General features: G+C 56.9%; 1 protein-coding gene across 1 annotated transcript in view; it reads left to right on the forward strand.

Moving 5' to 3' along the window:
* Positions 1-1,795: 1,795 nt before the first annotated feature.
* The window catches only part of B3GNTL1 (UDP-GlcNAc:betaGal beta-1,3-N-acetylglucosaminyltransferase like 1), a gene marked incomplete at both ends in the record, with an annotated part of 128,371 nt that continues 117,896 nt past the window's right edge, over positions 1,796-12,270 (forward strand). The window contains one exon of the mRNA XM_079725936.1: positions 1,796-1,870. Coding sequence (XP_079582062.1) covers positions 1,796-1,870 — 75 coding nt within the window. The remainder of the gene's footprint in view (positions 1,871-12,270) is intronic.

The following is a 12,270-nucleotide window of genomic DNA, read 5'->3' on the forward strand; positions in this document are numbered from 1 at the left end:
CCTTCAGTGAGACCATGACCCATGGTTACAGCCGGACAACTGCAGCTCCCAAGCGTGCAGCAGGTGACCATGCTGCCGTCTCTCCAGTCGTTCTTTTTTTTTTTTTTCTTTTAACATCTTTATTGGAGTATAATTGCTTTACCATGTTGTGTTAGTTTCTGCTGTATAACAAAGTAAATCAGTTATATGTATACATATATCCGCATATCCCCTCCCTCTTGCGTCTCCCTCCCCCCCTCCCTATCCCACCCCTCTAGGTGGTCACAAAGCACCGAGCTGATCAGCTGATCTCCCTGTGCTATGCAGCTGCTTCCCACTAGCTATCTGTTTTCCATTTGGTAGTGTATATATGTCAATGCTACTCTCTCACTTTGTCCCAGCTTACCCTTCCCCCTCCCTGTGTCCTCAAGTCCATTCTCTACCTCTGCGTCTTTATTCCTGTCCTGCCCCTAGGTTCATCAGAACCTTTTTTTTTTTTTTTTTAGATTCCATATCTAATAATATGGTATTTGTTTATCTCTTGCGGACTTACTTCGCTCTGTATGACAGTCCAGTCGTTCTTTTAAGTGTGGCAGGAACCCACCACCTGAGGAAGGAGGCTCGCTGGGGTGGGGTCTGTGGGGCTGGACACCCTTTCCCAGCCTCTGAACGTTGGGGTGTGGTAGGCCCTGTGGGTGATGGATGGACCTGGGCTCTGACATGGCCCTCTTTCTGGTCTGGTCCACACGGGCAGTGGGGTCAGGGTCTGTTTCTGAGTCTCATTACCTGCAAAGTGGGTGGGGTCTCGATTCTCAGGGAGATGTAGGGTGTGTGACATCATCACACAAAGCCTCATATCAGGTGGGTGTGATAACCTTGGCTCAGCACAGATGTTGATTCGGGGGTCAAGGTGCCATCTGACTCTCAGCAGGACTCGGGACCTTGTGGGGGGGCACCTTCTTCCCAGCCCCCTCCCCACCACTCTCCCTAGAGCATGAGTTCTTGGAGACACTAACACAGCCCAGTCTCTGTAAATGCTTTCATTTTTTGCCCAGTGTTGATGTCTTCAAATGTATATTGATGGTCATTCTATTATTCAAAATGTCCAGTCACCTGAATCTGCTCATTGAAGAATCAACTTCCTCCCCTAGAAACTGGATGCTTCCAGAAAAACGTTAAAAGTTTTCCCAGACATGTCCAGGAAATTCTCTCTTTGGCATTCAAAAAATATTTTAGAGCACTTGCCAATCACGTATGTGGGTCACGTGAGAACACCCAGACCCCCCCCCACCTGCTGAGGGAGGTTCACACATGGACCCAGCACCTTCCCTGCTCAGCCTCAGGGCCTCCGTCATTTCTGCCACTCTGTTTCCTCTTTCGAGGTCATTTTTGCTGACCTCCTCATAGGGACATAATTATTGTAATTGTGGTGAAATGATGGATCACGAGCAAATGCTTGTAATTTAACATTTAGCAACTGCAGCCGGCAACATGTAATTATGACGTGAAACAGCCCGGAGAGTGCTGGCTGGCCCCAACCCAAACACCTTCACGCAATCACCTCCTTAACCTAATCTGCTGGCATGTTTGCTGTCTATGAGGCAGCGAAAAGTGGGAGGGAGAAGTGAGGGGCTCCTGCCGGTCTGCCAGGTATGTGCACTGGGTGAGCACTGAAGGACAGCGCCAGGGGTATGATTATCCCTGCGCCCTCATCGCCGTTGTCTGCTGCAGCCACCTTGTCCAGCCTGGCCTTAGCAGCATCCCACTCTGCCAGGTGGTGAGCTGTGGTGACCCCACAGCCATCACACCAGCAGGAATGTCTCTGTGCTCAGAGTCCCCTGAGGCAGCGCCCCTCAGGGGAGAAGGACCCCAACCCTGCACCACATATTTGGTTAGTACGTGCTGCTCATGGTTTAACAGCCCTCCTCCTCACTCAGCTCACGCATCACTTCTCCTGGGAAGCCTGCTGGGCTCCATCCCAGCAACTGTCCCTGGCAGCTACAGGCCAGGCCTGGCAGTGCCCCCAGAACGTGCACGTTTCTACAACCCTGCAGTTGCACCCGCCCTGTCATCAAGGCTCCTAAGCTGGGCTGGGTTCATCCCTGGCCCTGGAGACTCCAGGGTGGTGATATTGAGAGGGTGTGTGCATGGGTGCCAGCCTCACTGTCCACATCCTCACCGTGTGCCAGGCTCACTGCTCAACTGGAGCTCCCGTATGTTCCCATATGGGAGAATGGGAGTGGATGCTCCTCTGTCTCCCAGTAGGTGCTCACATGGGCTGCTCCCTAGTCAGCTGCCGGTTGAACCAGCTTCTGATGAAGGACTCAGAACCACGCTGCCTCCCTGAGGAGGGGAGTTTCTGACACAGCAAGTACCAAGTTACGTCCCAGTTGTGCATTTTCAAAAGTCTGAAGCTGCACAAATCAGGTACCGTGCACCCAGTATCGCACACCCTCCGATCCATCCACCCTCTGTCAGCGCGGGCACACCTTTATGTGTCTTGTGTGTGCACATTTGTTCATTTTCCACTGGGCCATTTATAAGTTGCAGAAGACATGACCCTTCGCCTTTAAATTCTTTTTTTTTTTTTTTTTTTTGTGGTACGCGGGCCTCTCACTGTTGTGGCCTCTCCCGTTGCGGAGTACAGGCTCCGGATGCGCAGGCTCAGCAGCCATGGCTCACGGGCCCAGCCGCTCCGCGGAATATGGGATCCTCCCAGACCGGGGCATGAACTCGTATCCCCTGCATCGGCAGGCGGACTCTCAACCACTGCGCCACCAGGGAGGCCCTAAATTCTTGAGGAAGAGTCGCCTGCTCCCAGGATCGTGCCAACACCACTGTGGTTCCAATAGCAGGTGAGGAACTCACAGGGAGATAAGATCCCCCTGCAGAGAGGCCCGAGTTCCTGTTTTCTCAGTTGTTCCCAAAACCTCCTGTATGAGGAACACAGCTTCTCTCTGCCCCTCCCCCAGCCCGCAGTCCCGCCCCGGGACCCACCAGCCCAGGGCAGGCGGCCCTGGAGGTGCCAAGCCAGCAGTCCCATTCACATATGAATTCCCAGCCACACCTGCTGACAGCTGGACACAGGGTGAAGGGGACCCTGTCCAGCCCCCTGTGGCCCTGCACCCCTGCGCTTGCACATGGTGGCCTGTTCTGTGGGCCCAGGAATCTGGGCATCTGGCATAGAGAAAGTGACCAGGGGAACTCTGGCCTTCAAGGAAACCAGGTATGAAATCCCCTTCCTGCCCAAGAAAAAGAGAAGGCAGGTTCAGCAGAGGGTCTGTGCACACCCTGGACGAGCCCAGGCCCACCCGAGCTCTCCCCGCCCAGGTCCCACGGTGCAGGCCCACCTTGGCCCCAGGGGAAGCGACACATGCTGGGAACAGGGGTGGGGGATGGAGTGGACAGTGCACAGTGCTGTCACCACCTGGGAACTGACCGAGTGGACTGGGCTCCCCCACTTTGCGGCCCCAGCTGGGAGCCCCAGGGACAGGCCCTCCCTGAGTCAGCTCTGGGTCACCCGCACCTCGGTGACTCAGCCCAGGGAAGCAGGCAGGGGCGGCTATAAAACACGCTTGTCTGGAGCCTGTGAGGTGGGGCCTCATCCCCCTCGTGCAGTTAGCCTCCCTCTCACTCGCCCAGCCCTGGGGAGAGGCCACAGTAGGCCGGGCAGCTCAGGGCTACCTCCGCTGGAGGGGCTGAGGGCAGGCCTGTGGGCCCTGCCGTGGGGCTAGGGGGGAGGGGGGGATGCCCCAGTTAATAGAAAAGGCCGGAGGTGTCACTGCGGCCATAGGCCATCGTCCACTTGCCCCGAGGGTTCCATCTGGATGGACGGTGCCGATGAACCAGGAGAAGTAGGGAAGGTAGCCTTGGAGGACGACTGGGGGTCCCCTCGCTGAGTTGGTGGCCCGTGCGGACATGGTCGTGTGAGATCCCATGTGCCGTGTGGTTCTCACCTTCCCTGGGCCCCAGACCCCCATGCAGGATGGGTGTGGAGTGCGGGCCCTGGGGGTCTCGGGAGGGTCCAGGGGGTGATCACATGGGCTGGGCAGACCAGGAGACAGTGTCGAGGGGACACAGGAAGGGGCTGGGGGAGGGACAGGTGCTGGGACCTGGGGCCGGAATGTGCAGGTGGGGCCGACGGCATGAGAAGTATCAGGTCAGGTCACGGGTGCGGCCCCCTAAAGAGGACATAGATGAGCTCACCAGGCAGTGAGCTGCTTTCATTACAAACTCGTTCTTCTGGCCTCTGATGCCACAGTGCGATGTGTGCTCTCCTTCAAGAAGGCAGAGGAAACGTCTATTCAAGAAAATACTGGGTAGGAGCTGGGAGCAAGGCCCAGGCGACGGTTCATGAGCACCGTCAAGTTCATGAGAAGATGTGGGCGGGGCCACCCAGCTCCCAGCCCCGTGGCAATGTCCCCAAAGCGGCATTTCCCACCACCCTCCCCGCAATAGTGTCAGCCTCTCCCCCGACGTCCACGTCTGAGGGGTCAACCCTGTGGTTCCTGGGGAAAGGGTGACAGCCTCCCCTGAGGCCGCTGAAGGTGGGTACGAGGTGTGACCCGTGAGGAGGTGGGCTATACTCCGGAAGAGTGACTTGGGTCTTCTGCTTTATGGGAGCACATGCGAGGGGATAGAGGAGGGTGTGGGGTGCAGTGTAGGGAAGATCGAGGTGTTGACAGGGGCCCACGAGCAGAGACTGCAGCTGAGGTCGCAGTGCGGGAGCAGGAAGGGCTCTGACTGGTTGGCTGGCTGTTCGGCTGACACACGGTCCAAGAGACGACCCCCCTGCGAGTGAATGGGAAATGCCGGATCTGCCTCGGTTTCCTGCAGGGGGGAGGGGCTCAGAGGCTGAGGAGACAGAGCATCAGGTGAGACCCGCTCACCCACCTGGGAGCATCCAGACACAGGTTCCCCCACAACAGTGAGGAATAAACCCTCGAGGGGAGCCCTGGCACCCCTGGAGGGCTCCCATCCCCTTCTCTGTGGGTCAGAACTTAGAGTGGGAGGCACGGCCGCTCGGTCGGGAGCCCTAAGTGCCGTGAGAGTGATTGGCTCCTGGGTGACCGGGCCCCGCGGGGGCGCTCGGCCGCCAGGATCAAGGTGGGTGTGTTCACCACGATGGACAGCAAGGAAGCAGGTCACCTGGCACAGACTGTGGCCTTGGTGTTCCTAGAAGTGAGACAGATGGGAAGCCTGCTGGATTCTTACTCCATCTGTGTAAGCAGAGAAGTTCTAGGTCAGGTGAACAAAAGTCTAACCCGAATCGTAAAAACAGAGTCATGGCTTTGACATCAGTTCCCAAACTAGGGCCGGTTTACAGGCCCAGAAGCCCCCAAATGAAGGGGAAGCCAGGTGCCCTCAAGGAAGGACCCCCATACACTGCCAGCAATTCATATTATTGCTCTTTCTCCCCCCATCCCTTCCCCAAGGGACCAGCGGCCTTTCACCAGCATAACTGTGCCTCGGGGAAAAGGGAATACTCAGAAATTTTGGGATGACTGCACGCTGCTGCCTCTGGACTGACCCTGATTCCAAGACCCGAAACATCACTGGTGTTGCGGTCAGAGTGGGGCTCATGGAGGTCAGGTGGTCAGTGGAATCTTAGCTCAGGTCCACCTCGCAGTGAATCCAGTGGGTCCCAGAACCCATCCTGCGTTTATTTCCCCAGTTCCAGGCTTGATTGGAATAGGCGCCCTCAGCAGCTGGCAGAATCCCACATTGCTTCCCTGACCTGCAGAGTGAGGGCTCTTCTGGTGGGAAAGGCCAGGTGAAGCCACTAGAATAGCCTCCACCTAGTGAACCAAAGTGACACTGCGTTCCTGGAGGGACAGCAGGGGTTAGTGCCACCACTGGGGGCTTGAAAGATGGCGGGGCTGGCGATTCCCACCACATCCCCATTCAACTGTCCTATCTGGCAGAAGAGAGTGGGTCTTGGAGAGTGACAGTGGATTATCATAAACTTAACCAGGCGGTGACTCCAATGGCAGCTGCTGTAACAGCTGCGGTTCCATTGACTGAGCAAATTAACACATCCCTTGGTAACTGGTATGCAGCTAGTGATCTGGAAAATGCCTTTTAATCCAGAACGCCCACCAGAAGCAGTTTGCCTTCAGCTGGCAAGGCCGGAGATACACCTTCACTGTCTTAGCTCAGGGGTACACACCCTCTGTAGGCCTATGTCACAATTTAGTTCTCGGGGAGTTTGAGCCATTCCCTTCCACAAGGTGGCACGTTGGTCCCCTGCCTTGACGACATCATGCCGATGGGAAGTAGTGAGCAGTAAGAAGCAACTACTCTAGACCTACTAGTCAGGCGTTCGCATGTCAGACGGTGGGAACTACATCCAACTAAAATTCAGGGGGGTGCTTCCCTGGTGGCACAGTGGTTGAGAGTCCACCTGCCGATGCAGGGGACACGGGTTCATGCCCCGGTCCAGGAGGATCCCACATGCCACGGAGCGGCTGGGCCCGTGAGCCATGGCCGCTGAGCCTGCGCATCCAGAGCCTGTGCTCCGCAACGGGAGAGGCCACAACAGTGAGAGGTCCGCGTAATGCAAAAAAAAGAAAAAAAAAAAAATTCAGGGGCCTTCTCCCTCTGCGTGGGACGTGCTGAGACATCCTTCCTAAGGTGAAGGATAAGCTGCTGCATCGGCCCCTCCCAGAACCACGGCAGAGGCACAAGACTCGTGGGCCTCTTGGGATTTTGAGGCAACCTATCCCTCACTTGGGTGTGTTACTCCGGCCCATTTTCTGAGTGACCTGAAAAGCTGCTGGTGTGAGTGGGGCCCCAAGCCCAAGAAGGCCCTGCAGCAGGTCTGGCTGCCCTGCAGCTGCGCTGATGCATTCTCTGCATGTTATTTGGGGAAAACCATCTTCACTTGGATTTACCGTTCCCCATCTGTAAATGGACCTGATAAAATCACGGTGTGGAGCCTGCAGGGGCTGCGGGGGCCCAGGTGGTGCGTGCCTAGGCTCCAGGGTGGGTGAGGGCCCTGCTTTCCTTTGTGATTCAGGAGCATGGACCCTCCTCTCCCTCCGTCCTCCCCACTATCCAGTACTGACCCCCCTTAGCCCAGAGCAGCGGTGGCAGCCACTGGAAATCACTGGTGTCGGTCTTACCCTGGAGCGTGGAGGGGCCATCTGACTCCAGGTACCCTGGGCCCCTTGCTGATTCCTGGTGGGGAGGCGCCTTCCCACCACCCCTAGAGTCTGCCGGCCAGCCTCGCATGTGATGGAGAAAATGAGGTGAAAGATTATGATTGAGTCTAGAGAGCTCATTGAAATGTTTAAAGTCATCCTTCTTCATTTTAAAAAGTAAATACTTACTGAGAAAAGGTCAGTTCTTCTGGAGGTGCTGAGAGGAAAAAGGAGGGATTTCTCCTTGATCCTCCCGGCCGTGCAGCACAGTGTCCTCTGGGTGCTGCAGGTGTGCGTGTGAATGTGCGTGTGCACATGTGTGTGCATGTGGAGAGTTCTGCAGGGATTCGGTAAACTAAGTAAGGAGCATCCACGGTGGCCCCATTGCACCCTCGGCCCCAGCAGGAAATCTGCAGGGCGCTATATGGACCATGAGGCCGGCGTGGGTGCCTGTGGGACAGGTTCTGGATTTCAAGCCCAATTTTAGAGAACAAATTGCCAAGCTGGGGGCTGGTGGCATGACTTTCCTTCTTGTGGTCGTGGTGTCGCCCGGGGGACGCAGCACCAGCCGGGGCGCCGGCATTAGGGTGCAAGGAGAAAAGACTTAAGCCTGTTGGTGTCAACAGGAAGCCCTTTTGTTGGCGTCTTTGAATTCTGTCTGTTCTCACTTCTTTCAAGTCCGGCCGAGGGCGGGCAGAGCGGCTGCCATCTCCCTGGGTGACCAGCCTCTGAATGTCCACAGTCTCCTTTCCTGGCGACTGCCCAGCCCGCCCACCCCGCGGTCCCCCCTGACTCTTTCTAGGGTCTCAGACCCCCCGAGGCCGCAGCCATAGGCAGGGATGCAACATGGCTCCTGGGGTGCCGGCCCGCTGAGCCCGGGCCCTCCCGCCCACACCTCACCCAGTGAAGGTCTAGACTGGGCCCTCCCCAGGAAGGAGTCAGACTGCCATCCTCAGGGTGGTGGTCAGGGCGGTGCTACCAGGTGGGCAGGTGAGAGCCCCCAGGTCCAGCTCCCTGAGACACCCATGTCTTGCTCAACCCTGCACACAATAGGTGCTCAACAGGACTTTGAACCAGCGACAGGTTCTGACCTCAGCAGATGTGTACTTGAAAGGCCCGTTGTGACCAGTCTCCACCACATCCTGGGGGAAAGGTGTCCTGCACAGCATCCCATGGCCGTTGGATGTCTGCTACTGACAGCCCGCCGCTCCGGCCATGTGGGACCATGTTCTGGGCGTCGCCCATCTCCCTTGTCCTCTGCACTGTCTCCCCGAGGGCGTGAACTCCAGCCACACCCTTCACATAGCCCAACTTGGGAGGCCAACTCCAGCCTCCCATACCTCCTCCCCTGCCTCAGAAGAGAGGCGAGAAGCCACTGGACTAACTGGCATGGCTTGTGTGCCTGTGAGCGAGGGCCATGAGGTGGGAGGAGGGACGGGCCCTGGCCCTGGCCTCAGGTCATGGTCGATGCCCCAAGGCTCCTGCAGGCACCCACACTAGCTATGGGGGAGGGAAAGGCAGCACCTTCCAGAAGGGCCTTCTCTGGCTGTCTGAGGGTCCCAGGGCCAGACCCCATCACCAGTACTCACCACTGAGGGCCTGTTGCTGAGAGCCTGGTTCCTGGTTCCCAGCTCCACCGTGGGGTCCGTGACCTTGTGCCCCTGCCCACGTCATGGGACTGATGATGGCGGCCCCTTGGGGTGACCCCAGGAACTGCAGCCCCAGGGTCAGGCTGGGGTGCAGAGCTGCTCTTGATGACATGCTTCCAGGCTCTGGTTTTGTTCTGTTCTTTCCATTCTCCTGCTTGCAAGGGTGATTTCTGTGTATCATAAGCAGCTTTAATCCTTTCCTGAAAAATCACTATTTTAGGTAAACTGCGAGGATTTTTCCTTCTGAGAAAGTTAAAGCTAGGAAGGATCCTCGAGCTTTCTAACGAAGCAGTGATGCCCCTTCCAAGTCCCATCTGGGCCTTTACTCTCCGTCGCCCACATGTAAAGTGCCTCGTCCCCGCCGGGCATACTCCCTACGGAAGAGGAAGGTTTTGGAGGCACTTTCCCTTAGTTAAACGCCATGTGTTTCCTGTACTTCCCAAAATGTCCAAGCAGGAAGAACTAAACCTCAAAAAGCAAAAATAACTGTGTCTCCCCTCAGATGGCCCTCAGCCACAGAGCGCCATCTGTGCTGCCCACACGCCTAGGTCCTGGGTTACCATTTCTTGTAATTTTAAATCTGAGCTGAGCCAACCTAACCTAACCCCACCCCATTCCCAAAAAGACTAAAATTTGCTTTTCTTAGCTGGTTCAGAGGCCATAGATATATGGCCTGTCTCAGTGAGGTCCCCGTGAGTCCCTGCAGGGCAACAAGACAAAACACGACCTCAGATACGTGAGCAGAGGGAACGAGGTGAGTGGGTGGGTCAGGCCTGGTCACTGCGGGCTCTCCATGTCCCCCATGCCCTCCAGACCTGGGACCAGGAGTGGCCAGTGTGGTCAGCCGGATGCAATGCCTGGGCTCAGAGTGTCCACGGGGTGAAACAGCCATCACTGGGAGAGGAGGGGTATCTGAGAGAGGCCTGGCCTGGGGCCTCATGGTGACCCTAACCTGGCCGACATGGCACTCTGCTGCTTTTTGTAACGTTTCTCCAAATTAGGGCAGACAAGAAGCCAAGGGATAATCCAGTAAGGGTGACAGGTAACTCGGTGTCACCCTTCTCAACAGGCAGCCCACGGGTTTGTGCCCTCACCATCCCCTCCCTTTCCAGTCAGGAAGCAGGCTCTGCATCCCACAGGCTAGTCATAGGGAAGCTGGTTCCCCAGGTAACTCCAAGGGGTCCGGACCCGACCGCTGGCCTCACCTTGTGGTCACATGTGGCCCCGACCCTGACAGCCAGGACATGTGTGCATGGTCATGGGGCAGGACCTGGGCCAGGCAGTGGCCAGACAGAGAGGAGGGCAGAGCTGAGTCTGGGAAACAACCACCACTGCTGTTGAAGATGTTCTTGCACTTTCCTGGTAGAAACAGAGGTAATGCAGAGGAGGAATCCCACAGGAACTGGCAACCTGGTGTCCTCACCAGAGTGGAGATGGAGGGGCCATGGGGGAGTCCCTGAGCCTGGACTCGGGGGCTCCTCATGCTGGACATGGCCCACGAAGCTCAGGCTGTGGTCCCTCAGGGTGGACATCGCATCTGTCCCTGATGGTGTGGCTGGTAATGCAGACCATCTGGGGCGTCGACAGGCAGGGCTGGCCCAGCGGGGGTGGTGACGGCCACAGAAGGTCAGGAGTCCGAGCCTTGTTACGTCCCAGAGTCACCCTGAAACATTCTGGGCCAGGAAACTCTCCCAGGGTGAGCTGACTGGGGAGGGGTGACCGGGCCCCACAGCCTGGAGCATGAGAGCATCCTTGTCCCCACCTGCTGGGGGGTTGGGCAGGCTTAGTCCTGTCTGCCTGGGACTAGGTGCCCCTACCTCTCTGTGACGCCGCCAAACAGCTTCACGTCCCCTGAGCCCTGGCTGTGCCCAGGCCCTGTTGGCCACTGGCTCTTGCTGGCGTTTGGTGACCAACAGTCCTGATTTTCTGGGACTGACAGGTTTCTGGGATGTGGGATTCTCAGAGCTAAAACCGGAAAGGTTCCAGTCAAACTGGAATGAGTTGGTCAAGGCCAGTTCTGCTGACACTGGAGGGAGGAGGCCTCTGACGTGGGTGCCATGCTGGCAGGAAGCTCTGCCACTCCTAGCCACTCAGGCGTCCAGGGGACAGTGGGACCCACGAGCAGAGAGGGGCTACATCCACTGACAGTACTGGCAGGGTCTGGACTCAGCTGCACCTGACACTGGTCTTACCAGGACATTGACAACCAGCCAACCCCATGTTTTCAAAGCCAGCTTAAACCAGTTCAGCCAGGAGTACTGATTCACAAGCTCTCCAAATGCACGTGTTGGACAATGGCACAGAGCGAGGTCAGTGCCAAATCTGAAGCCACATTTGGGCTTTGTGAGAATGTTCTTCGAGGCTTCGTGGACCAGATCCCATCTGGACCTTTCCCCTTGTCACCTTGCGTGTCCCGGCTCAGACCCGCTCCATCCAGCTGACCCTTCCCTGTGATGGCTCCAGCAAGGGCCCCACGTGGACTCCACACAGGCAGCTTTTCTCCCCGGCTGCCCCAGCAGCTCCCTCACAGTCTCCCCACCCCAGCCCCGCCCTCAGGGCCTTCACACCATTCAAGCATGCAGCCATTATTAGTCTGTTTTGAAGGTGAGGACATGAAGCTGAAGGGAGGCTGTGATGAGCTGGGACCTGCATTACACCCTGGTGTCCCCACAGTACTCCATGTGGGCCAGGAACTGGCTGCCGCTGCCCTGGGGCGAGACGATACAGGGGTGCCCAGCGGTCAGAGAAGGCCTTTCTCCACAGCCAGGCCACTCCAGGCTACTCCAGGGTGGTAGATCTGAGGCAGGACCTAGAAGGCCATGCAGAAGCCGGGCAGCTCCCAGCTCAGGGGGCAGCCAAAGGCATCTCAGAGCCTCCCTCGGCTCCAGGGGGAGTGAAGGGCCCACTGGCTGAGAGGTGAGGCCAAAAACCCTTCACCTGTGCAAGGCTTTGTGGTTTGGGCCCTGCACAGCTCCATAAAGACCCCATGCAACTTCCTTCACTTGGCCCTCTGCAAATCACTGAGTCTCACCAGCCCAGCCAACAGCCAACAGCCAGATCCCAGTGCCAGGAAACCTGAAACTCAGGTTTCCTGCCACCAGCACAGAGTTTATCAGCAGTGCCTCTAATTCCATTTAACAGATCTCCACACATTTGTGGATCTTCTCAGGAGAAAACTCTGACTTGTCTTTCAGCCAGTCGGCGGTGGGCAAGTAGAGGACAGACGGGGCTCCCTCAGTGGGCTGGTTGCAAACTTGCGATTTGTCGAATCACTGGTTGGAGCACCAATTGTTAGACTGGGACAGACTGGCAAGAGCCAGTGTTTCGGGGCCAATTCTCCTTTCCTCCCAAGTCTGGCAAAACTCAGTGTTGCCGGTTATTATTTCTTGTTTTTCTGTACCATTAGTTCAGGAAGCTCAGCAGTCATGCCAACAAGCACAATGGGCAGTGTAAAAACGCCAGACGTGTCCTCAAAAGACAAGATTTGCCCTAAAATACTC

The sequence above is a fragment of the Hyperoodon ampullatus genome (assembly GCF_949752795.1).
Source record: "Hyperoodon ampullatus genome assembly, chromosome: 19".
NCBI lineage: Eukaryota > Metazoa > Chordata > Mammalia > Artiodactyla > Ziphiidae > Hyperoodon > Hyperoodon ampullatus.